Source organism: Phyllopteryx taeniolatus, chromosome 13, assembly GCF_024500385.1.
Source record: "Phyllopteryx taeniolatus isolate TA_2022b chromosome 13, UOR_Ptae_1.2, whole genome shotgun sequence".
In the NCBI taxonomy this organism is placed as follows: domain Eukaryota; kingdom Metazoa; phylum Chordata; class Actinopteri; order Syngnathiformes; family Syngnathidae; genus Phyllopteryx; species Phyllopteryx taeniolatus.
Window position 1 is genome coordinate 24,036,315 of NC_084514.1, and position 27,017 is coordinate 24,063,331.

Genomic DNA, 27,017 nt, shown 5'->3' on the forward strand with positions numbered 1-27,017 from the left:
TCTGAGCCGTAGGCTGAATGACGTTTGCTGCCGTGTTTAATAAACGGTTAACTTTACATGAAGTCTCTATGTAAACTCACAAACAGACACAACACTGCTGTTCGGCGTCCGGAAGCTTGTTAGCCCAGAAGCTAGGTGGTGGCTGGTGCCTTCCCTCATGTCATTAAAAAGGCCTGTGAAGACCGGGTGCTTTAAGATTATATATTTTCTAGGCACAAACATATAGGGATGTGTATGCATGAGAAGGATGATAGACAAATTAATGTTTTTGACAGTTGTAAGTTGAGCGTAGCGTGTTTTCAGCGCATTCAGTGGACACACACACACTGTCAGAGAGCTGCGAGAATGTCTTGATTTTTCATGATTTTGAAGCCTTGTTTTATGTACTTGATTTTATTTTTTTTTCATTCAAAATTTTTAGGCTTTCTATCAAGACTCTCCTTCACTGAGATGTGAAATTTATAAGGGTTTTTCTTTTCACTTTACATGGACTTTCAATTCAGCTTTATTAGTGCACTGACATTTAATAATTGGGTTAAACTAATTAAAACAGTTACAACTTCAAATATGATATGCAGATTCAATTGGAATTAGGAATCGGATCTAGGTTTTTCCAGCAATATCCCAAATATCTCACAGAGTTACAGTGCTCAACATAAATGAGACTCCCTTTGATAAGTAACCTTGTCATCTCAGTGAGCACAAGAACGATTTATATGTTTTTTGTTTTTACAATTTGATGCATGTTTTTTAAAATTGTATTTAATTCCACATCATTGAAGTAAACATTTGTCGACAAATATTTGGTCTTTTCCTCTGCTTAACACACACTAACACACTCATCAATCCTTATACAACCATTCCATTATGTGTGTTATGGGATCGTCTCGAACAGCAGAAAGACACATTGGAGCACTTCCAATTCCACTTGAGAGCACATAGACTGTATAGGCATGAAAGAAATATTGTAATTTTATACAAAAAAGAGTCTAGCACATGTCTTATTACTCTTCAGCCAGGGGACAAACTTAATGTTGAGGGCTTCTGTTTGTCCATCCATTCGGATATAATGTGTCCTCTTAGTTCCGGGACCCATTTCTCATGTAGAGCGCCACAATGCTTCTTCATTCGAGTACTTCCCATTAACACGCACAAAAAAAAGTACAAGTAACTTGTCAATGTGCCTCTCTTCATCATCTAAAAAGTACAAGATGATGTCTTTCGACGCACTATTAGTTCAGTGGAACCAATATACACACAAAATACCACCAAAGAAATACAAGAACAGACGAGAAATAAAGTAATTGACATTTATAATTCTGGAAAGGGTTGCAAAGCTGTTTCTAAAGCTTTAGGACTCCAGCGAACCATGGTGCGAGCCATTAAATGACCAGAAAATCCTGAAGGAGAATCATCGGCCATCAGTTCATGCCCTCAAGGTGAAGCGTACTTGGGTTCTGCAGAAAGATGAGTAAAAACAGATTAGCTAATCAACTTCCGAATGATTTAAAAAACAAAATGTAGGTTTTGAAGTGGCCGAGTAAAAATCCGGAATTGAATTCAGTTAAATTGCTGTGCCATGACCTTAAAAAGGCAGAAAATGCTGAAAAACTCTCCATTGGGCCAAAATGTCTCAACAGAGACGTGAAAAATTCTGCTGACAATGCAAGATTCCCAACCTTCTGTATTACTATTCTGACAGTACATATGTACAGTAGCTCAGCAACACAATTCATTTTCTATTGAAATATTAGAGGGAAAGAAAAAAATGCTAAATGGTTCATTTCAACTCCAAAACACTTAATGGCTCATTCACGAAGAAATAACATGGTGATAATACAATGTATTGAACCCCAGTTATACTATCTTACAACAGCTCTGTTCTGCGAGATTCATAAACTCATCTAATTCCAAAGACTTTGCTTGTCTTGAATTTACAAATCGCTTATTAGTCTGTCATCATCAATGACAATATATGCTAGATTGCCAAAAGTATTCACTCACCTGCCTTGACTCTGATATGAATCTAAGTGACATCCAATTCTTAATCTATATGGTTTAATATGACATCGGTCCCACCTCTGCAGTTATAACAGTTTAAACTCTTCTGCTAAGGTTTTCCACAAGGTTAAGGAGTGTGTTTACGGGAATTTATGAACATTTTTCCCAGAAGCGCATTTGTGAGGTTACACACTGATGTTGGACAAGAAGGACTGGCTCTCAATATCCGCTTTAATTCATCCAAGTGTTCTTTTGAGTTGAGGTCAGGATTGTAAAGGCCAGTCAAGTTCATCCACATCAAACTCACTAATCTGTGTCTTTATAGACCTTGATTTGTGCACTGATGCACAGTCACATTGGAACAGGAAAGGACCATCTCCAAACGGTTTCCACAAAGTTGGAAATGTCCGAAATATTACCCCCTGAGCTCCAGTGAAAGGAACTCTGAATGGTTCGCATACCAAGAGATGTTGGACAGTCAAACAGTTTGGAGATTACCCCTTCCTGTTCCAATGTGTCTGTTTACCAGTGCACAAAGCAAGGTCCATAAAGACATGGATGAGAGAATTTGGTATGGAACAAGAGTTGATGCTGTTATAGCTCCAAAGGCAAGACCAGCATCAAATTAAACCATATGAATTTACAACCCCAATTCCAATGAAGTTGGGATTGTGTTAAATATAAATAAAAACAGAATACAATGATTTGCAAATCATGTTCAACCTATATTTAATTGAATACACAACAAAGACAAGATATTTAATGTTCAAACTGATAAACTTGATTGTTTTTACCAAATAATCATTAACTTTGAATTTTATGGCTCCAACACGTTCCACAAAAGCTGGGACAGGGTCATATTTACTACTGTGTTACATCACTTTTCTTTTAACAACATTCAATAAATGTTTGGGAACTGAGGACACTAATTGTTGAAGCTTTGTAGGTGGAATTCTTTCCCATTCTTGCTTGATGTACAACTTCAGCTGTTCAACAGTCCGGGGTCTCCATTGTCGTATTTTACGCTTCATAATGCGCAAAACATTTTCAATGGGAGACAGGTCTGGACTGCAGGCAGGCCAGTCTAGGCGCACTCTTTTACTACAAAGCCACGCTGTTGCATTCAATGTTGTTTTTCGGCCTTGCCGCTTGCATGCAGTGATTTCTCCAGATTCTCTGAACCTTTTTTATGATATTATGGACCATAGATCATGAAATGCCTAAATTCCTTGCAATTGTACGTTGAGGAACATGGTCCTTAAACTGTTCAACTATTTTCTCACGCACTTGTTCACAAAGAGGTGAACCTCGGCCCATCTTTGCTTCTGAATGACTGAGCAATTCAGGGACACTCCTTTTATAACCAATCATGGCACCCACCTGTTCCCAATTAGCCTGTTCACCTGTAGGACGTTCCAAACATCTGTTTGATGAGCATTCCTCAACTTTCTCAGTCTTTTTTGCCATCTGTCCCAGCTTTTTTGGAACGTGTTGCAACCATATAATTCTAAGTTAATGATTATTTGCTAAAAACAATAAAGTTTATCAGTTTGAACATTAAATATCTTGTCTTTGTAGTTTATTCAATTAAATATAGGTTGAACATGATTTGCAAATCATCGTGTTCTGTTTTTATTTATGTTTAACAACGTCCCAACTTCATTGGAATTGGGGTTGTATATAGCGCATTTCTAGACAGTCAAAGACGCTTTACAAATGCATACATTGTGGCGGACATGAGGACCATGCCTCTCACCTATTAGGCGGGCAGGTGGGGCGTATGGGCGTGTGTTGGCGCTCATGGTTTTGGTGCAATATTGTTTTGTTGGCTACAGTTTTCTTGTGGGCAGTCAAGGAATTAAGACAGAGTTTGAACTCAACGACGTGCATTCCTTTATCCCGCCGCATTGATGATGACCTGGAACATGTTCCTAGCAGCAAAGGAAGAGGTGTCTTCCTTGGCCATGTCATCCCAACTCTCGCAAACCCACTGTTGTCACCACAGCGCCGGCTACCGGAGTTCTGGCAAAGTGACCTGGGGCCTCATGTACAAAAGGTGCGTATGCAAAAAAACGTGGCGTACGTTCTTTTTCACGACAAAGTTCAGATGTATCAAGGGTGAAATGACTGTGGAAATGTGCGGTGCCTCACGCCAACTTCATGGCTGGCGTACGCACGTTTCTGCAGCTGTTGGTGCTTTGGCGACACTTAGAGGCGATGCTGGGAAACTGTTATAATTAATTTGAACATCAAAGACACATGGACAATTAGCACTGATGAACAGTTAATGCCCGGCAGCCTTTAATTTTAACAATGTAAAAGAGGCATTTATGCTGTCTATTGCCCTCACAATAGCTTTTTGTGACTCCAGCACATGCACTGAAAAAAAAAAAAAAAAAAAAGAGTCCTTACATCGGTTACACATGATTGAAATGTGTTAAAATAATTTTTTTTTAGGAGAAGAGGGGTAAATTATGTCATTTTAACACATTTTAATCAATCAACCAATCTACGTGTTCAAATCAAGTAAATTCAAAGGACTCTTTTTTTTCAGTGTAGCCCTATGGGGGGCACAAGTCAGTGCAAACTGTAGGCCGGTCCCAAGCCCGGATAAATGCAGAGGGTTGCGTCAGGAAGGGCATCCGGCTTAAAACCTTGCCAAACAAATATGAGCGTTCATCCAAAGAATTCCATACCGGATCGGTTGTGTCCCGGGTTAACAACGTCCGCCACCGGCGGTGTCAACCTGCGGGGCGCCGTTGGGAATTCAGCTACTGTGGGTCGAAGTCGAAGAAGAAGAAGAAGAGGTGGAAAGCGGGTTCTTCGGCAGAAAGAGAAGAGGAAAACACAGAGCCTAGAACTGAATGTGGGGACTTTGAATGTTGGGACTATGACAGGAAAATCTCGGGAGTTGGTTGACATGATGATTAAGAGAAAGATTGATATATTGTGTGTCCAGGAGACCAGGTGGAAAGGCAGTAAGGCTAGAAGTTTAGGGGCAGGGTTTAAATTATTTTACCATGGTGTAGATGGGAAGAGAAATGGAGTCGGGGTTATTTTAAAAGAAGAGTTGGCTAAGAATGTCTTGGAGGTGAAAAGAGTATCAGATCGAGTGATGATTGAGTGTGTTATGTATAATGTGATTAGTGGCTATGCCCCACAGGTAGGATGTGACCTAGAGGTGAAAGAGAAATTCTGGAAGGAGCTAGACGAAGTAGTTCTGAGCATCCCAGACAGAGAGAGAGTCGTAATTGGTGTAGATTGTAATGGACATGTTGGTGAAGGTAATAGGAGTGATGAAGAAGTGATGGGTAAGTACGGCATCCAGGAAAGGAACTTGGAGGGACAGATGGTGGTAGACTTTGCAACAAGGATGCAAATGGCTGTAGTGAACACTTTTTTCCAGAAGAGGCACGAACATAGGGTGACCTACAAGAGTGGAGGTAGAAGCACACAGGTGGATTACATCTTGTGCAGACGATGTAATCTGAAGGAGGTTACCAACTCTAAGGTAGTGGTTGGGGAGAGTGTGGCTAGACAGCATAGGATGGTGGTGTGTAAGATGACTGATGGTGGGGAGGAAGATTAGGAAGACAAAGGCAGAGCAGAAAATCATGTGGTGGAAGCTGAGAAAGGACGAGCGTTGTGCAGCTTTTCGGGAAGAGGTGAGACAGGCTCTCGGTGGACAGGAGGAGCTTCCAGAAGACTGGACCACTGCAGCCAAGGTGATCAGAGAGGCAGGCAGGAGAGTACTTGGTGTATCTTCTGGCAGGAAAGGAGAGAAGGAGACTTGGTGGTGGAACCTCACAGTACAGGAAATCATACAAGGAAAAAGGTTAGCTAAGATGAAGTGGGACACTGAGAGGACCGAGGAGAGGCGAAATTAATACATTGAGATGCGACACAGGGCAAAGGTAGAGGTAGAAAAGGCCAAACAAGAGGCATATGATGACATGTATGGCAGGTTGGACACTAAAGAATTATACAGACTGGCCAGACAGAGGGATAGAGATGGGAAGGATGTGCAGCAGGTTAGGATGATTAAGGATAGAGATGGAAATATGTTGACTGGTCCCAGCAGTGTGCTAGCTCGATGGAAAGAATATTTCGAGGAGTTGATGAATGAGGAAAATGAGAGAGAAGGGAGAGTCGAAGAGGCAAGTGTGGTGGACCAGGAAGTGGCAATGATTAGTAAGGGGGAAGTTAGAAAGGCATTAAAGAGGATGAAAAATGGAAAGGCAGTTGGTCGTGATGACATTCCTGTGGAGGTATGGAAGCATCTAGGAGAGGTGGCTGTGGAGTTTTTGACCAGCTTGTTCAATAGAATTCTAGTGCGTGAGAAGATGCCTGAGGAATGGAGGAAAAGTGTACTGGTGCCCATTTTTAAGAACAAAGGTAATGTGCAGAACTGTAGCGCTATAGAGCAATAAAGTTGATGAGCCACACAATGAAGTTATGGGAAAGAGTAGTGGAGGCTAGACTCAGGACAGAAGTGAGTATTTCCGAGCAACAGTATGGTTTCATGCCTAGAAAGAGTACCACAGATGTTGGAAAAGTACAGAGAAGGTCAAAAGGAGCTACATTGTGTCTTTGTAGATCTAGAGAAAGCCTATGATAGAGTACCCAGAGAGGAACTGTGGTACTGAATGCAAAAGTCTGGAGTGGCAGAGAAGTATGTTAGAATAATACAGGACATGTACGAGGGCAGGAGAACAGCGGTGAGGTGTGCTGTAGGTGTGACAGACGAATTTAAGGTGGACGTGGGACTGCATCAGGGATCAGCCCTGAGCCCCTTCCTTTTTGCAGTGGTGATGGATAGGCTAACAGATGAGGTTAGACTGGAATCCCCGTGGCTACAGAGTGAGGCTACAGGGAGAAGAGATAGCAAGGGTGGAGGACTTTAAATACTTGGGGTCAACCATCCAGAGCAATGGTGAGTGTGGTCAGGAAGTGAAGAAACGGGTCCAAGCCGGTTGAAACGGGTGGAGGAAGGTGTCAGGTGTGTTATGTGACAGAAGAGTCTCTGCTAGGATGAAGGGCAAAGTTTATAAAACAGTGGTGAGGCCAGCCATGATGTACGGATTAGAGACAGTGGCACTGAAGAGACAACAGGAAGCAGAGTTGGAGGTGGCAGAAATGAAGATGTTGAGGTTCGCTCTCGGAGTGACAAGGTTGGATAAAATTAGAAATGAGCTCATCAGAGGGACAGCCAAAGTTCGATGTTTTGGAGACAAAGTTAGAGAGAGCAGACTTCAATGGTTTGGACACGTCCAGAGGAGAAATAGTGAGTATATTGGTAGAAGGATGATGAAGATGGAGCTGCCAGGCAAGAGAGCTAGAGAAAGACCAAAGAGAAGGTTGATGGATGTCGTGAGGGAAGACATGATGGCAGTTGGTGTTCGAGAGGAGGATGCAGGAGATTACATGGAAAAGGATGACACGCTCTTCCTCGGGATGAAACCTTACTGTTGCTCCCAAATACAGTATTTACTTCTGCCCTGAGTCTAGCCTCCACTACTATTTCCTATAACTTGTGTGCCTCATCAACTTTATTCCTCTATAGTTCCCACAGCTCTGCACATCACCCTTGTTCTTAAAAATGGGCACCAGCACAATTTTCATCCATAAATTGGAATACAATGTTAATATGTGTAGTGGTGCCTTGACTTGTACTTTTAAATCGTACCATGACCATGCTCATAACTTGTGGAGTTGAAGGGATGTGGCCTTTGCCGATGTGTTCATTCACCAGAAAAATGCTTATATTGTCCTTAAGGGTTTTTGTTTGTTTTTCACACTCTGGTCTCTACTTCCGCTGGTACAAGCAAGCAGCATGGGGGCATAATTGTAGCGAAAACATTTGCAAATGTGTATTTCAATCCACAAATGTGTAACGAAAAAATCTGTCTGTAACCAGTTTCACAAGTGTGTATAATAAATGTGCAAACCCATAACCAGAGTAACAAATGCATAGCCAGGTTAAAAAATATATTAAATAAATTTGCAAACGCGTAACCGGAGACACAATAAGTGGAATAAATATGCCGGAGACACAATAAGTGAAATAAAATTGCAAAATGCATACATTGATCTGTATGTGTAGACAGATTTGTAAATGTGAACATCAATCTTTATATGTGTGCTCTGTAAATATCAGGCCTAATGTGAATGTGATATTACACGTGACTTAATTGCAACACTCTTGCCACGGATGATCCGCAAATGCGTACATTAATTAATTCATCTTCCGTTCCGCTTATCCTCACTAGGGTCGCGGGCGTGCTGGAGCCTATCCCAGCTATCTTCAGGCAGGAGGCTGGGTACACCCTGAACTGGTTGCCAGCCAATTGCAGGGCACACATAAACAAACAACCATTCACACTTCGGGGCAATTTAGAGACTAACCTACCATGCATGTTTTTGGGATGTGGGAGGAAACCGGGGCGGCACGGTGGCCGACTGGTTAGAGCGTCAGCCTCACAGTTCTGAGGTGCGGGGTTCAATCCCCATCCCCGCCTGTGTGGAGTTTGCATGTTCTCCCCGTGCCTGCGTGGGTTTTCTCCGGGCACTCCGGTTTCCTCCCACATCCCAAAAACATGCATTAATTGGAGACTCTAAATTGCCCGTAGGCATGACTGTGAGTGTGAATGGTTGTTTGTTTCGATGTGCCCTGCGATTGGCTGGCAACCAGTTCAGGGTGTACCCCGCCTCCTGCCCGATGACAGCTGGGATAGGCTCCAGCACGCCCGCGACCCTAGTGAGGAGAAGCGGCTCAGAAAATGGATGGATGGATGGAGGAAACCGGAGAAAACCCACGCAGGCACGGGGAGAACATGCAAACTCCACACAGGCGGGGCCGGGGATTGAACCCCGGTCCTCAGAACTGTGAGGCAGACGCTCTAACCAGCCGCCATCCACCGTGCCGCCTGAGCAAAACCAATGGAGGAAAAGTGTAACACATTCCATCCTTTTTGCTTTTTAACTTTGAAAAAAGCACTCAGAATTCAAACCGTCACACCCAGAATAATTTTCATGTCACCAACATACCAGTGTTAAGTATATTTTAACACCACCAGCATGTTTTATTAGGGATAACATTTTCAAATCAGTTTTGAAAGCATCTTGACATATGTCATGATTTATTTTGATGAAAATTACATTGTACTCAGATACATTGTTAGAATGTAATTGAACAAACTGAATTGTAAGAACAAATTGAATAGTTTTTGAGAATAAGGAAGTTCTAATTAATGTCTATTAAATGGAATGATTGTACAAAAGCAATTGATGTGATTGTAATGAGCGGATCAGGTTTGATAAGTTCAATAGCAGTAAAATGCATATGGGTCATTTTTATATAATTTGATGAATAACGGCAAAGATACAACAAACATTCTAATTTCACAATTTTCTTATGCTGCCTTGGTTTTATATGGGTGAATGTCTTCAAAAAGTTGTTGATGATTTAAAATCTTAGGGATCCATAGTAAAGGGCAATCGTTTGACAGAGAAAATTGTGTTGGCCCATTGAAATACACTACTTGCATAATGGTAAAAATATAAACAGCTTCTTAAAAATTGGTTGAATTGCACAATTTACGTGTTGTTCTTCAAACTCTCCAGATACAAGTGCATAAATGATCCTAACTACTCATTAAACCCATTGGACTCTTGTTTTTTATACAATCGTAATAACAATGAAAAAAATGCAATCGTTCCAACATGTTCACAAATTCATACATATTCATTCAAATAACAGAAAGAACATTTATTTTGCTGTCTGCTATTGTGTGAATGGAAAATGGCTGCCTCATGTTGGCACTTCAGCTCACAGATCCCTCTGGTGTATTGCAACCACATAATGAGGTCTTCTCCAGGAGTGTCTTTTCAGCTGGCAGCCTGGATGAATATACGGACACTGTCACATCCTACATTAGTTTCTGAGAAGATGTGGGTGTACCAACAAAGTCATTTCGCACATTCAATAACAACAAGCAGTGGTTCACTGCCAAACTTAAGCAACTTCGCCAAGATAAGGAGGACACACATCAAAGCGGGGAGAGGGCCCTGTATAATCGCACTAGAAACCAGCTGACTAAAGAACTTAACATTGCAAAGAGAAACTACGCAGCAAAGTTGGAAAAACAGTTTAGCGCTAACGACTCTAAATCAGACTGGCATGCATTACAATCTCTAACCAATTACAAGTGATGATCCCCCCAAGCTGAGAACAATAGGACACTAGCCAACGACTTGAATAACTTCTACTGCAGATTTGAAACGGACACTTTCAGACCCCACACCCACCCAGCCACACCACCGACCACAATCACACGTCTGACTTCTGCGTTGACCATCCACGAACAGGATGTGACACGCATCTTCAAACAACAAAAGATTAACAAAGCCGCAGCCCCAGACCTTGTGTCCCCATCCTGCCTCAAAGTCTGCGTGGACCAGATCGCTGCAGTCTTCACACAGATCTTCAATAGATCTCTGGAACTGCGAAGTACCATCCTGTTTCAAACGCTCCACCATCATTCCAGTCCCCAAGAAACCTACAATCTCGGATCTGAATGACTACAGGCCTGTCGCCTTAATATCTGTGGTCATGAAGTCCTTTGAACGCCTCGTGATGGACCACCTCAAGAGCATCACAGGTCCCCTGCTGGACCCCCTGCAGGAAGAAGGAATCTACAGGAAGTGGAGCGGCTGACACAACCTGGAGCTGAACACGCTCAAGACTGTAGAGATGATCGTGGACTTCAGGAGGCATCCTTCGCCACAGCTGCCCCTCATGCTGTCCAGCTGCCTTGTGTTAACCGTCGAGACTTTTAAGTTCCTGGGAATGACAGTCTTTCAGGACCTGAAGTGGGCGATCAACATCAACTCCGTCCTCAAAAAGGCCCAGCAGAGGATGTACGTCCTGCGGTTTCTGAGGAAACACGGCCTGCCACAGGAGCTGCTGAGGCAGTTCTACACAGCGGTCATCGAATCAGTCCTGTTTTCTTCCATCACAGTCTGGTTTGGTGCTGCTACAAAAAAGGACAAACTCCGACTGCAACGGACAATCAAAACTGCTGAAAAGATTGTCGGTACCCCCCTACAAACCCTTGAGGACTTGCACGCTGCCAGAACTAGGAGAAGAGCGTGCAAAATCCTCTCGGACCCTCCACATCCCGGTCACCAGCTCTTCCAGCTCCTTCCCTCAGGTAGGCGCTACCGATCAATGCAAACTAGAACTAGCAGACATTCCAACAACTTCTTCCCTCTTGCCATCAACTTCTTGAACAGCTAACTTACAATTACATTGCAACATGCTGCCAATTTTTTTTGTCTTGAGTTTGTTGTCACATTTCTGTAGGGCCAATTATATATTTCTCGTGCACTCACTGTAGTAGTCTCGCCACGCTGCACTATTTGCATATCTGTTGTTGACCAATACTGGCCACTCATACCAGAGTAGCATCTGCACCACTTGCACACTGACTGAGGAGTATTTGCAACATTTGCACAATCGACATTGTCCCAGATTATCGCACTTCTCATCACTTTAAACTGCATAAATTTCTTGAAATCTCGGCGCCCTTTGCACAATGGTCATTGCACCGGACTATTGCTATATTAGTCATTCAAACTGCTCTAAGTGCTAGAGGACTCTGCATCTTTTTGCACAATTGTAAAAAAAAAAAAAGTACCGGCATTACCAGATAACTAGCAACCCTTTATTGCTCAGTGACTGTTTTTCTCAATGTCTTTATGTCTCAAAAGTATTGTCTGTCAATTGACTGTCTGTTGTCGTACTTGAGCGTCTCCAATTACCGGAGACAAATTCCTTGTGTTTTTTGGACATACTTGGCAAAATAAAGATGATTCTGATTTACTGTAAAGACAGCTTGAGTGAAAAATAATTCAAATACTCATTACTAACATTAATTGATTTTCAAAAGGAAATTCAGTGGGCCTTGTTTTTATCGTTATCGATCAAATTATATGAAAATGACCCATATGCACTCAGCGCAATTGTAAGAAAACCAGAAATGCATTATTGTGGACAACCAAAATGTATCTGACCTATTTTTCGACTTTATTAAACACACAAAAATGTGAACCAAATAAAGAAACATAATGCTCACATGCATGCTCACACACATGCATGCTCTCTCTCTCTCTCTCTCTCTCTCTCTCTCTCTCTCTCTCTCAGCAGCCTCTGTGGCAGAAAACATCCAATGTATTTCTGGGGGATACTGTACATATGAATAAAAAGCCATGTTTTTTGTTTTGTTTTGTTTTGTTTTTTGTTGTATTCACAGGTTTAGGTTTTCTGAAAGTGATTTGATGTCTTTGATACACCCTAACATAACAAAATAGAACCATTGGTTTAAAATTAAAATTAAAGTTACCCACTGTTTTTGCCCTAGGCTTAGTTTCATTCTCTACATTTTTGTGTTACCCTGGAAACAAATTAAAGCTGACTTCTGTGTACAGTAAGATTGAGTATTGTTGGCCTGTTTGTACACAGAAATACCATTAACAGTACTTACCATGTCTTAAATTCTATACAATATTAACTTGTGGCTGGATCTGTAGAGCAAAAGTATTGAAATAATTGATTATACTGATTATTAACTGTATTTACATTCTAAAGACGTTCATTACTTCTTTTTTCTAATACAGGATTTATACAAATGGGCAGAATGTGCCACTTATTATTATTATTATAGTATGTTATCTTAGCATATGCACAATGTAGCTTTCCTAATGTACAGTATCTGGTCTGCCACACAGACTTCCAATCACAAACCTAGTGGACATAGTAAAGCCAATAGACCAGGTTAAAGAAGGTAAACATGATTGGGAAAACAACACGTGACCACTTGTCTATGGCATTGACATCTGTGAGGTCAGGGATCTTGACTTTGAGTTGCGAAGCCCTCCTCCTCAGTTGGCCCTTCTTGTGTCCCATTGGCCTCTCAACGGCCATCCGTCCGTACAGATCGCGACTGGTCATAGGCTTGCGATACTGTATGCTGGCACTGTCATAGGAGAACATTGTGGCCCGGGGGTCGTTCAGAGAGCCAATCATATCACCTCCACCCATCTCACCCGTTAGGTTGGTCAGAAGGATGTTTCCATGAACATCAACCTGAAGATATAGAGCATGACAATAGGATGAGGATGCTAATGACAATAAATTATTCGGTGGAAAAGCAAAACTGAGAATTACATTATCTTATTGACATGGATTTACGACTATTACTACTATCACCATGGTGACTATTACTACATCTACTACTACTGACAAAAAATAATGATGCTTTTAACTAGGGCTGCACAATATATTGTATAGTATAGTAGTAGTCATATTGCAGGGTCCGCTGCGATGTTGGTGTACTGTAATATACAGTGAATCAACTGTAAAATTAAAAGTGACCAGCAGAGGTACCCGTTTGGAAATGCTAATAAGATTAGCACTCATGTTACAGTAAATTGTAACACTTCAAACAACACACAGAGCAGCCCACAGTGATGTATACTTATCTTCTTGGATGATAACTACGAAAGAGGACGCGGAAAACAATGTACACATGCATTTCCTATTTCGCTCTTCAGAATGAAACTACTGCAGACAGCCATGCCGCAGCTGCTTGAGTGTGTGAGGTGCGTCTAGGGACACTGCGTAAATGGGAGTGAATGTGTTCCTTGATTGTTTTGTAATACATAATTGTGAAAATTGTTTACAAAGAACATTATTTGTATCAGAATGTTAAAACAGTATGATCACACTGTGATAATATGGAATTTATTTTGTTTTGTAATATAAGATATAAAATATTTTGTTAATATCGTCAGCCAGAGCTGCTGGGAATGCAAAGTTATCAATGTCTTTTCACCATTGTTGCTGTCATACTGTGTTGCATGTTTTTGTTTGCACATTAAGGAATACAGTTTTAATCATCGACATTCAAATGACGCCTCGGTAACGTGATCTCGAGTATTGTCCTTGTTTTTGTCTTTTCCATTCGTCATTGGAGACATTAAGCGACTTACTCACACTAGGGAAGACTTGCTCAACATTAGGAAGTGTGATACGGCTATTTCTGACCATTTTTATGTATTCTTTGAATTACAGATTCTTCCAAATGTTCAGTCAACCTCTATGCCTATTAAGAAAAGATGGAAGACGATGATGGTAAAGACCTCTAAATCAAAGTGTGGGAAAGACGAACATAAGTGGGAAAAAAAACAACTCCAAATTGACTATGACCTCTACAGACAAAGTCTTTGTAATTTTAACCAAGAGTTAGTCAGGACGAGACAGCAACACTTTTCTGAAATCATCAGTAAGAACTCCAATAATACTTTGTTTGCTGTGGTTGACAAGCTCACAGCCGCCCGAATCAGATAGCTCCAGAACTCCTCACCGCAGATTATTTGTATGCTTATTTTAGTGAAAAAATACAATCCATCATCTTTAAATATCAGCACAAATCAGCATAATGATAAAATGCTACTACATCTGAAGCCACCCAGGAAAAACTCTCTTACCATGTCAAAATTTTATACAGTTGACCAAAAAACTGTAGAGAAAACGGTTCAGCAGCTGAAACCATCAACGAGTGGTCTTGACTCAATACCATCGGACTTTTTCAAAGCGATTGCAAAGTCCGTGCTATCTGACTTGCAGCAAATAATCAATTGCTCACTTCAGTCAGGCGAGTTTCCTAAAGCTCTTAAAGTAGCTGCCATTAGGCCTCTTCTAAATAAATAGAATGCTGATAGCTTGCATGTTAGCAAGCTATCTCATCTAAAATATCCCTTACAGAGCCAAGATTGTTGAGAAAGTAATTTTTAAATCAACTCAGAAATTTCTTGAACTTAAATTGACTTTTTGACAAATTTCAGTCAGGTTGCCGAACTCATCACAGTACAGAATCTGCTCGTATCAAAGTGCTAAATGATATAAGGTTGAATACTGACTTGGGAAAGGTGTCAATTCTGGTCCTGTTGGACCTCAGTGCGGTTTTTGATACGGTAGATCATAATATACTGCTGAACAGGTTGGAAATGTAGGTATAGGAGTTATTTTGTAACCATTGAAAGTGTTCACTCTCATCAAATGGCAATGACCTATGGTGTGCCACAAGAGTAGAGCCGCTGCCTTTTTAAAAACATTGTTTAAGCGTGCATACATGCTACTGTATGTTTTTAAGCTAGCTCTACTCCGAGCCTCTCACCCTATCTCTAAGGGAGAGCCCGGACAGCCTGCGGAGGAAAGTAATTTCGGCCGCTTGTATCCTGGATCTTGTTCTTTCGGTCACGACCCATAGCTCGTGACCATAGGTGAGGGTAGGAACGTAGATCGACCAGTAAATCGAGAGCTTCGCCTTTCGGCTTAGCTCCTTCTTTACCACAACGGATCGATACAAAGTCCACATCACTGCAGACGCTGCACCGATCCGCCTGTCGATCTCCTGTTCCATTCTACCCTCACTCGTTAACAAGACCCCAAGATACTTGAACTCCTCCACTTGGGGCAGGATCTCATCCCCGACCTGGAGAGGGCACGCCACCCTTTTCCGACTGAGGACCATGGTCTCAAATTAGGAGGTGCTGATTCTCATCCCAGCCGCTACACACTCGGCTGCAAACTGCTCCAGTGAGAGTTGGAGGTCACGGCTTGATGAAGCCAACAGAACCACATCATCTGCAAAAAGCAGAGATGCAATACTGAGGCCACCAAACCGGACCTCCTCTACGCCTCGGCTGTGCCTAGAAATTCTGTCCATAAAAGTTATGAACAGAATCGGTGACAAAGGGCAGCCTTGGCGGAGCCCGACCCTCACCAGAAACGAGTCCGACTTACTGCCGGATATGCGGACCAAACTCTGACTCCGATCGTACAGGGACCGAACAGCCCGTATCAGAGGGTTCGGTACCCCATACTCCCGAAGCACCCCCCACAGGACCCCCCGAGGGACACGGTCGAACGCCTTCTCCAAGTCCACAAAACACATGTAGACTGGTGGGGCGAACTCCCATGCACCCTCGAGGACCCTGCGAAGGGTGTAGAGCTGGTCCACTGTTCCACGGCCAGGACGAAAACCACACTGCTCCTCCTGAATCTTAGATTCGACTTCCCGACGGACCCTCCTCTACAGCACACCTGAATAGACCTTACCAGGGAGGCTGAGGAGTGTGATCCCCCTGTAGTTGGAACACACCCTCCGGTCCCCTTTTTTAAGAAGGGGGACCGGAGGGACCACCCCAGTCTGCCAATCCAGAGACACTGTCCCCGATGTCCATGCGAGGTTGCAGAGGCGTGTCAACCAGGACAGTCCTACAACATCCAGAGCCTTGAGAAACTCCGGGCGAATCTCATCCACCCCCAGGGCCTTGTAACCGAGGAGCTTTTTAACCACCTTGGTGACCTCAACCCCAGAGACAGGAGAGCCCGCCTCAGAGAACCCAGACTCTGCTCCCTCATGGGAAGGCGTGTCGGTGGAATTGAGGAGGTCTTCGAAGTATTCTCCCCACTGGCTCACAACGTCCCGAGTCGAGGTCAGCAGAGCCCCATCCCCACTATACACAGTGTTGGTGGTGCACTGCTTCCCCCTCCTGAGACGCCGGATGGTGGACCAGAATTTCCTCGAAGCCGTCCTGAAGTCTTTTTCCATGGCCTCACCGAACTCCTCCCATGCCCGAGTTTTTGCTTCAGTGACCACCAAAGCTGCATTCCGCTTGGCCAGCCGGTACTCATCAGCTGCCTCAGGAGTCCCACAGGTCAAAAAGGCCCGATAGGAATCCTTCTTCAGCTTGACGGCATCCCTCACCGTTGGTGTCCACCAACGGGTTCGGGGATTGTCGCCACGACAGGCACCAACCACCTGACGGCCACAGCTCCGGTCGGCCGCCTCAACAATGGAGGCGCGGAACATGGTCCACTCGGACTCGATGTCCCCCGCCTCCCCCGGAACATGAGCAAAGTTCTGTCGGAGGTGGGAGTTGAAACTCCTTCTGACAGGGGATTCCGCCAGACGTTCCCAGCAGACCCTCACAATACGTTTGGGCCTGCCACGTCGGACCGGCATCTTCCCCCACCATCGGAGCCAACTCACCACCAGATGGTGATCAGTTGACAGCTCCGCCCCTCTCTTTACCTGAGTGTCCAAGACATGCGGCCGCAAGTCCGATGACACGACCACAAAGTCGATCATCGAACTGCGACCTAGGGTGTCCTGGTGCCAAGTGCACATGAGGACACCCTTATGCTTGAACATGGTGTTCGTTATGGACAATCCGTGATGAGCACAGAAGTCCAATAACAGAACACCGCTCGGGTTCTGATCGGGGGCACTGTTCCTCCCAATCACGCCCTTCCAGGTCTCACTGTCATTGCCCACAAATTGCCCGTAGGTGTGACTGTGAGTGCGAATGGTTGTTTGTTTGTATGTGCCCTGCGATTGGCTGGCGACCAGTTCAGGGTGTACCCCGCCTCTCGCCCAAAGATAGCTGGGATAGGCTCCAGCACGCCCGCGACCCGAGTGAGGAGAATCGGCTCAGAAAATGGATGGATGGATGGATGGATGGATGGATAATTTAGCAAATTATTTAAGCCGCATTTGTTTTATATGGTTAAATGTCTCCTATGCTGAAATAGCCATGCTTAAAGCCCTACTTTCAAAAAAGTATTGAAGACTTAAAATTTTAGGCCTTCATCGTAAAGGCAATCCTTATCAACAGAGCAAATTTTGATGGCCCCTTGAAATACACTTTTTATAACGGTAAAGACAAAAGTGCATAACGGTAAAAACATAAACAGCTTATAAAAATCGTGTGCGTTGCACAATTTACGTGTTACCCTTTAGACTGCTGATACAAGTGCATAAATTATTATAAATACTAATTAAACCCATTACACTTGTCTTTATATAATAATAATAATTACGGTAAGAACATGCAATAGTTATGACACTTTCACTAATTCATACATATTCACTCGTATCTCAGAAATAACACCATTTATTTTGCTGTCTGGTATTGTGTGAATGCAAAATGGCTGCCTCATCCTGGTATTTCAGCTCACAGATCCGTCTGGTGTATTGCAACAACATAATGAGGCTCTCTCCAGAGGCAGCTTGAATGACAAAGGACTGTTTGTAAAATGACCCCCAAAAAAAGGAACTCGAAAGACATTAATATGCATTTGTGTTATGATACAATCCCAATTCCAATGAAGTTGGGACGTTGTGTTAAACATAAATTAAAACAGAATACAATGATTTGCAAATCATGTTCAACCTATATTTAATTGAATACACTACAAAGACGAGTCATTTAATGTTCAAAGTGAGAAACGTGATTGTTTTGAGCAAAAATTCATGCACTTAGAATTTTATGGCTACAACATCCGCTCAGTTTTTTCCCCGAGTTACTCACCGGAGCGGCGTCCGCGGTTTTCGGCGCATGGAGACGGAAGCAGCGCCACAGAGGGAAGCGAGCCGGCATTCAGGTGAAACTCCGCAAGAGAGGACACAGATTGGCGTTCCCGTCGATCCACCTCGCGAATGTACGCTCCCTACCCAACAAAATGGACGAGCTTCATCTTCTGTTAAAGACCAGTAAAGACTTAGGACGTTCCGCGGCCATGTGCTTCACGGAGACCTGGCTCGGCGACGCTGTACCCGATGGCGCCGTTATGCTTCCCGGTTTCCACATTCATCGAGCGGACCGCGACATGGAATCATCGGGGAAAACAAAGGGCGGCGGGATATGCCTCTATATCAACGAAAAATGGTGTACGGACGTCACGGTGCTCAGCACACACTGCAGCCCGCATTTGGAGTCGCTATTCTTAAACTGTAAACCATTCTACTCCCCACGTGAGTTCGCATCATTCATTCTCGCTGGCGTCTATATTCCGCCTCAAGCTAACACGAACGCCGCATTGCTAACGCTCGCCGATCAAGTCAACGAAATTGAAAAAAAACACCCCGACTCACCCCTCATTATTCTCGGGGACTTTAACAAAGCTAAACTCAACCACAAACTCCCTAAATACAAGCAGCACATCGACTGTCCTACCAGGGAAAATAATACTTTAGACCACTGCTACACCACGGTAAAAAACGCATACCGTGCTATACCTCGTGCAGCCTTGGGCTCGTCTGATCACTGCTTAATTCACTTAATACCGACGTACAGGCAAGAACTTAAATGTGCGAAGCCTACAGTGAAAACAGTCAAAAAGTGGACAAATGAAGCCAAGATGGAACTTCAAAGCTGCTTAGACTGCACAGACTGGAGTGTCTTTGAAAATTGAGCTGGCAGCCTGGATGAATATACGGACACTGTCACATCCTATATCAGTTTCTGTGAAGAGGTCTGTGTACCAACAAAATCATTTCGCACATTCAACAACAATAAGCCGTGGTTCACTGCTAAACTTAAGCAGCTTCGCCAAGCTAAGGAGGACGCATATCAGAGCGGGGACAGGGCCCTGTATAATCGAGCTAGAAACCAGCTGACCAAAGAAATTAACATTGCAAAGAGGATCTATACAGCAAAGTTGGAAAAACAGTTTAGCGCAAACGACTCTAAATCAGTCTGGCATGCATTCCAGTCGCTGACTAATTACAAGCGACGATCCCCCCAAGCTGAGAACAATAGCACACTAGCCAACGACTTGAATACCTTCTACTGCAGATTTGAAAAGGACAGTTTCACACCACACACCAACCCGGCCGCACCCGCGACCACAATCACACCTCTGACCTCTGCGTTAACCATCCATGAACAGGATGTGAGACGCATCTTCAAACAACAAAAGATTAACAAAGCGGCAGGCCCGGACCACATGTCCCCATCCTGCCTCAAAGTCTGCGCGGACCAGCTCGCGCCAGTCTTCACTCAGATCTTCAACAGATCACTGGAAATGTGCGAAGTTCCATCCTGTTTCAAACGCTCCACCATCATCCCAGTCCCCAAGAAACCTGCAATCTCGGGTCTGAATGACTACAGGCCTGTCGCTTTGACATCTGTGGTCATGAAGTCCTTTGAACGTCTTGTGCTGGCCACCTCAAGAGTGTCACAGGTCCCCTGCTGGACCCCCTGCAGTTTGCCTACCAAGCGAACAGATCTGCGGATGATGCAGTCAACATGGGACTGCACTTCATCCTAGAACACCTCGACAGTGCAGGGACCTACGCGAGGATCCTGTTCGTGGACTTCAGCTCAGCGTTCAACACCATCATCCCTGAACTCCTTTCATCCAAGCTTCTCCAGCTCAGCGTCTCACCTGCCATCTGCCAGTGGATTTACAGCTTTCTGACGGGCAGGACACAGCAGGTCAGGCTGGGGGAGGCCACCTCATCCACACGCAGCATCAGCACCGGGGCGCCCCAAGGTTGTGTCCTCTCTCCGCTGCTCTTCTCTCTCTACACGAACGACTGCACCTCAGCGAACCCGACTGTCAAACTCCTGAAGTTTGCAGATGACACCACTGTCATCGGCCTCATCAAGGACGGTGACGAGTCTGCATATCGACAGGAAGCGGAGCGGCTGGAGCTGTGGTGCGGCCGACACAACCTGGAGCTGAACACGCTCAAGACTGTAGAGATGATCGTGGACTTCAGGAGGCATCCTTCGCCACAGCTGCCCCTCACGTTGTCCAGCTGCCTTGTGTCAACCGTCGAGACCTTCAAGTTCCTGGGAATTACAATCTCCCAGGACCTGAAGTGGGCGACCAACATCAACTCCGTCCTCAAAAAGGCCCAGCAGAGGATGTACTTCTTGCGGCTTCTGAGAAAGCATGGCCTGCCACCGGAGCTGGTGAGACAGTTCTACACAGCGGTCATCGAATCAGTCCTGTGTTCTTCCATCACAGTCTGGTTTGGTGCTGCTACAAAAAAGGACAAACTCCGACTGCAACGGACAATCAAAACTGCTGAAAGGATTGTCGGTACCCCCCTTCCCACCCTTGAGGACTTGCACGCAGCCAGAACTAAGACAAGGGCGTGCAAAATCGTCTCGGACCCTCCCCACCCCGGTCACCAGCTCTTCCAGCTCCTTCCCTCAGGTAGGCGCTACCGATCAATGCAAACTAGAACTAGTAGACATTCCAACAGCTTCTTCCCTCTTGCAATCAACTTCTTAAAGAGCTAACTTACAATTCCATTACAACAAGCTGGCAATTTTTTGACTTGAGTTCGTTGTCACATTTCTGTGGGGCCAATTATGTATTACTCGTGCACTCACTGTAGTTGTCTCGCCGTGCTGCACTATTTGCATATAGTGGCCACTCATGCCAGAGTAGCATCTGCTCCATTTGCACACTGATTGAGGAGTATCTGTAACATTTGCACAACCATTGTCCCAGATTATCGCACTACTCGTCACTTTAAACCGCATACACTCCTTGAAGTCTCAGTGCCCTTTGCACAATGGTCATTGCACCGGACTATTGCGATATTAGCCATTCGAACTGAGGACTCTGCATCTTTTTGCACAATTGTTGTTTGTTGTTGTTTTTTGTCAATGTCTTTATGTCTCCAAAGTGTTCTGTAAATTGACTGTCTGTTGTACTAGAGCGGCTCCAACTACCGGAGACAAATTCCTTGTGTGTTTTGGACATACTTGGCAAATAAAGATGATTCTGATTCTGATTCTGACACATTCCAAAAAAGCTGGGACAGGTGGCAAAAAAGACTGAGAAAGTTGAGGAAGGCTCATCAAACACCTGTCTAGAACATCCCACAGGTGAACAGGCTAATTGGGAACAGGTGGGTGCCATGATTTTGTATAAAAGGAACTTCCCTGAATTGCTCAGTCATTCACAAGCAAAGATGGGGCGAGCCTCACCTCTTTGTGAACAAGTGCGTGAGAAAATAGTCGAACAGTTTAGGACAATGTTCCTAAACGTACAATTGCAAGAAATTTAGGGATTTCATCATCTACGGTCAATATCATCAAAAGGTTCAGAGCATCTGGAGAAATCACTGCATGTAAGCGGCAAGGCCAAAAACCAACATTGAATGCCCGTGACCTACGATCCCTCAGGCGGCACTACATCAAAAACCGACATCAATGTGTAAAGGATATAACCACATGGGCTCAGGAACACTTCAGAAAACCAATGTCAGTAAATACAGTTCGGCGCTACATCCGTAAGTGCAACTTACAACTCTACTATGCAAAGCAAAAGCCATTTATCATCAACACCCAGAAACAGCGCTGGCTTCTCTGGGCCCGAGCTCATCTAAGATGGACTGATGCAAAGTGGACAAGTGTTCTGTGGTCCGACGAGTGCACATTTCAAATTGTTTTTCCAAATTGTGGACGTCGTGTCCTCCGGGCCAAAGAGGAAAAGAACCATCCGGACTGTTATAGACGCAAAGTTCAAAAGCCAGCATCTGTGACGGTATGGGGTTGTGTTAGTGCCAATGGCATGGGTAACTTACACATCTGTGAAGGCACCATTAATGCTGAAAGGTACATACAGATCTTTTTCATGGACTTATTTCAGCAAGACAATGCCAAACCACATTCTGCACGTGTTACAACAGCGTAGCTTCGTAGTAAAAGAGTGCGGGTACTCGACTGGCCTGCCTGCAGTCCAGACCTGTCTCCAATTGAAAATGTGAGGCGCATTATGAAGCATAAAATATGACAACGGAGACCCCGGACTGTTGAACAGCTGAAGCTGTACATCAAGCAAGAATGGGAAAGAATTCCACCTACAAAGCTTCAATAATTAGTGTCCTCAGTTCCCAAACGTTTATTGAATGTTGTTAAAAGAAAAGGTGATGTAACATTGGTAAACATGGCCCTGTCCCAGCTTTTTGGGAACGTGTTGCAGCCATAAAATTCTAAGTTAATAATTATTTGCTAAATACAATCAAGTTTATCTGATAGAGGAATAAAGTTATGGGCCACACAATGAAGTTATGGGAAAGAGTAATGGAGGCTAGGCTCAGGACAGAAGTGAGTATTTGCGAGCAACAGTATGGTTTCATGCCTAGAAAGAGTACCACAGATGCATTATTTGCCTTGAGAATGTTGATGGAAAAGTACAGAGAAGGTGAGAAGGAGCTACATTGTGTCTTTGTGGATCTCGAGAAAGCGTATGATAGAGTACCCAGAGAGGAACTGTGGTACTGCATGCGGAAGTCTGGAGTGACATAGAAGTGTGTTAGACAGTCAAGGTTAGATGTTTTGGAGACAAAGTTAGAGAGAGCCGACTTCGATGGTTTGGACATGTCCAGAGGAGAGAGCGTGAGTACATTGGTAGAAGGATGATGTGGATGAAGCTGCCAGGCAAGAGAACGAGAGGAAGACCAACGATAAGGTTGATTAATGTCGTGAGGGAAGACATGAAGGCAGTTGGTGTTAGAGAGGAGGATGCAGGAGATAGGCTTATATGGAAAAGGATGAGAGGCTGTGGAGATCACGAATGGGACAAGCCAAAAGGAAACGAAGAAGTACCTCAGTAAACATGAAATGAAATATAATCGTCCACGCATTCCTGAGTTAGACGTTTTTCTGCTGAGAGGCCTGAAATCAGGTCATTCGACTTTCTCGAGCTTATCTACATCACTAGCGAAGATCTCTCGAGCCAGCGTTGTCAACATACAGCGGCTGAAATAAATATTTAACGTCACCATTTTTCTTACTAAATATACTTCCAAAGGTGCTTTTGACCTGAAATTTTCACCAGATGTTAGGAACAACCCTATTCATCCATACACACAAAGAAAGTAGAACAGATCATCCCAGAAATTAAGTTGTATGTAAAAATGTGAAATGACACAGGGAGAAAGTATTGAACACATGAAGAAAGGGAGGTGCAAAAAGGCATGAAAAGCCAAGACAACACCTAAAATCTATAAATAATTAAACAGCAATCAGGCCCCTTGTCTGTCCAAATGAATATCAGCTGGTTCAGTCCCAATTGATAGCCTACAACAAGGTCTCATTGCCAAGGTGTGAGTCAAGACACATTTCAAGATGGGTAAGACCAAAGAGCTGTCTCAAGATCATCACAAACTAATTGTTGCAAAACATATCGAAGGTATTGGTTACAGGCGCATATCTAAGCTTTTATACGTTCCAGTGAGCACGGTTGGGGTCATAATACACAAGTGGAAAGCAAATCATCATAAATTTGCCTCAATCAGGGGTCTCCTCGCAAGATTTCTGACAGAGGAGTGCAAAAAAATAATCGGAAGGGTTGTCCAAGAGCCAAGGACCACCTGTAGAGAGCTTCAACAAGATCTGGAATTGGCAGGTACTGTTGTCACAAGGAAAACAGTGAGTAATGTACTCCGCCGGAATGCCCTGTATGCACGCTCTCCACGCAAGACCCCATTGCTGAAAAAAAAAAGCATGTCAAAGCTCGTTTAAAGTTTGCTGAACAACATTTGGACAAGCCAGTTAAATACTGGGAGAATATAGTCTGGTCGGATAAGAGCATAATTGAACTGTTTGGATGCCATAATGCACACCACATGTGGCACAAAAGCCAAGGAATTACCTCAGCACCGAGAAACCGCCGGGAGCCATGAAACCCGCCCCATCCGGTGGAGTCAAAGCACTTAGGCACACTGCAAGGGTGCTGGGTAGCTAAGCCCCAAGAACCCGCAGCTGACCCTGGACTAGTTGCCCCTGTAGGGATGGGTACCACCAAGCCGGTAATAAACTGGCCCTGGGGCTAAATTATTAAAGACTGAAGTATCAATAAACTCCACCCTTAACGGTTCTGTTAACGGCCTTGGGGAAATTACTAATTCATTTTCGATTTATTTAGGCTATATGAATGTTATTTTGCATCTTTTACCTCTGTGATCTTGTTTCCAACTGCAATAAAAACAAAATTAAGATATTCATCTGAGACGCAGTTTCACAGTCAGAGGTGAGCCATCTCATCCCACTCCTCAGTGCTGTGCACATCGTGGCATGGCTGTCTCCTTCCCATGCCCATGTAGTCCTGTGCGATCATATTATATCCATTCATCCATCCATCCATTTCCTGAACCGCTTATCTTCACAAGGGTCGCGGGAGTGCTGGAGCCTATCCCAGCTACCATCGGGCAGGAGACGAGGTACACCCTAAACTGGTCGCCGGCCAATTGCAGGGCACATATAAACAAAAAACCATTCGCACACACATTCACACAATTTAGAGTCTTCAATTAACCGACAATGCATGTTTTTGGGATGTGGGAGGAAACCAGAGTGCCTGGAGAAAACCCAGGCAGGCACGGGGAGAACATACAAACTCCACACAGGCGGGGCCGGGAATTGAACCCCGCCATCCACTGTGACGTCATATTATATTATTCACAATTTTATATAAACACATCTATGGTGCCATATAGCCCCATTACTGTTTATATTTTTGTTTTGATGTGTGGGCGGCGGCCGGTATTGGGCTAGCTGTTTTGCTATGTTAACGTAGCATCCGAGCATTCATTGCATCTCCAGGCATGAGTCATAAATTTACAGGCAATCCAACTGTTACACCAAGGTAAAAGTTTGGTTATTCTTGGTTTGAGTTGTTATCCCTGGAGAGGGACTTAGGGATTATGTCGTGTCTTTTCTTCATTCATCCATCCATTTTCTACCGCTTATCAGAGGTCGGGTTGCGGGGGCAGTAGCTTTAGCAGGGATGCCCAGACTTCCCTCTCCCCAACCACTTCATCCAGCTCTCCCGGGGGGATCCTGAGGCGTTCCCAGGCCAGCCGAAGGACGTAGTCTCTCCAGCGTGTCCTGGGTCGTCCCCGGGGTCTCCTCCCGGTGGGACGTGCCCGGAAACACCTCACCAGGGAGGCGTCCGGGAGGCATCCGAATCAGATGCCTCAGCCACCTCATCTGGCTCCTCTCGATGTGAAGGAGCAGCAGCTCTACTCTGAGATCCTCCCGGATGACCGAGCTTCTCACCCTATCTCTAAGGGAGAGCCCGGACACCCTGCCGAGGAAACTCATTTCGCCCGCTTGTATCCTGGGTCTTGTTCTTTCGGTCACGACCCACAGCTCGTGAACATAGGTGAGGGTAGGAACGTAGATCGACCGGTAAATCGAGAGCTTCGCCTTTCAGCTTAGCTCCTTCTTTACCACAACGGATCGATACAAAGTCCGCATCACTGCAGATGCTTCACTGCTCCGCGTGTCAATCTCCCGTTCCATTCTTCCCTCACTCATGAACAAGACCCCAAGATACTTGAACTCCTCCACTTGGGGTAGCATCTCATCCCCGACGTGGAGAGGCCACGCCACCCTTTTCCGACTGAGGACCATGGTCTCAGATTTGGAGGTGCTGATTCTCCTCCTAGCCACTTCACACTCGGCTGAGAACTGCTCCAGTGAGAGTTGGAGGTCACGGCTTGGTGAAGCCAACAAAACCACTTCATCAGCAAAAAGCAGAGATGCAATACAGAGGCCACCAAACCGGACCCCCTCTACGCCTCGGCTGCGCCTAGAAATTCTGTCCATAAAAGTTATGAACAGAATTGGTGACAAAGGGCAGCCTTGGCGGAGTCCAACCCTCACCGGAAACGAGTCCGACTTACTGCTGGATATGCGGACCAAACTCTGACTCCGGTCGTACAGGGACCGAACAGCCCATATTAGGGGGTTCGGTACACCATACTCCTGAAGCACCCCCCACAGGACCCCCCGAGGGACACGGTCAAACGCCTTCTCCAAGTCCACAAAACACTGGTTGGGCGAACTCCCATGAACCCTCGAGGACCCTGCCAAGGGTCTAGAGCTGGTCCACTGTTCCACGGCCAGGACGAAAACCACACTGCTCCTCCTGAATCTGAGATTCAACTTCCCGACGGACTCTCCTCTCCAGCAGCCCTGAATAGACCTTACCAGGGAGGCTGTGGAGTGTGATCCCCCTGTAGTTGGAACACACCCTCCGGTCCCCCTTCTTAAAAAGGGGGACCACCACCCCAGTCTGCCAATCCAGAGGCACTGTCCCCGATGTCCACGCGATGTTGCAGAGGCGTGTCAAC

At 44.7% G+C, this 27,017-nt stretch overlaps 1 protein-coding gene across 4 annotated transcripts in view; it reads right to left on the bottom strand.

The window, feature by feature from the left end:
• Positions 1-472: 472 nt before the first annotated feature.
• The window catches only part of gabrb1 (gamma-aminobutyric acid type A receptor subunit beta1), a 149,329-nt gene continuing 122,784 nt past the window's right edge, over positions 473-27,017 (bottom strand). For 3 of the 4 annotated variants that reach the window (XM_061795717.1, XM_061795718.1, XM_061795719.1), the window contains one exon: positions 8,647-13,147. In XM_061795717.1, coding sequence (XP_061651701.1) covers positions 12,806-13,147 — 342 coding nt within the window. In that variant the 3' untranslated portion in view covers positions 8,647-12,805. Of the gene's footprint in view, positions 1,458-8,646; positions 13,148-27,017 lie in introns of those variants that run through there. The other variant, XM_061795720.1, reaches the window with a different exon arrangement.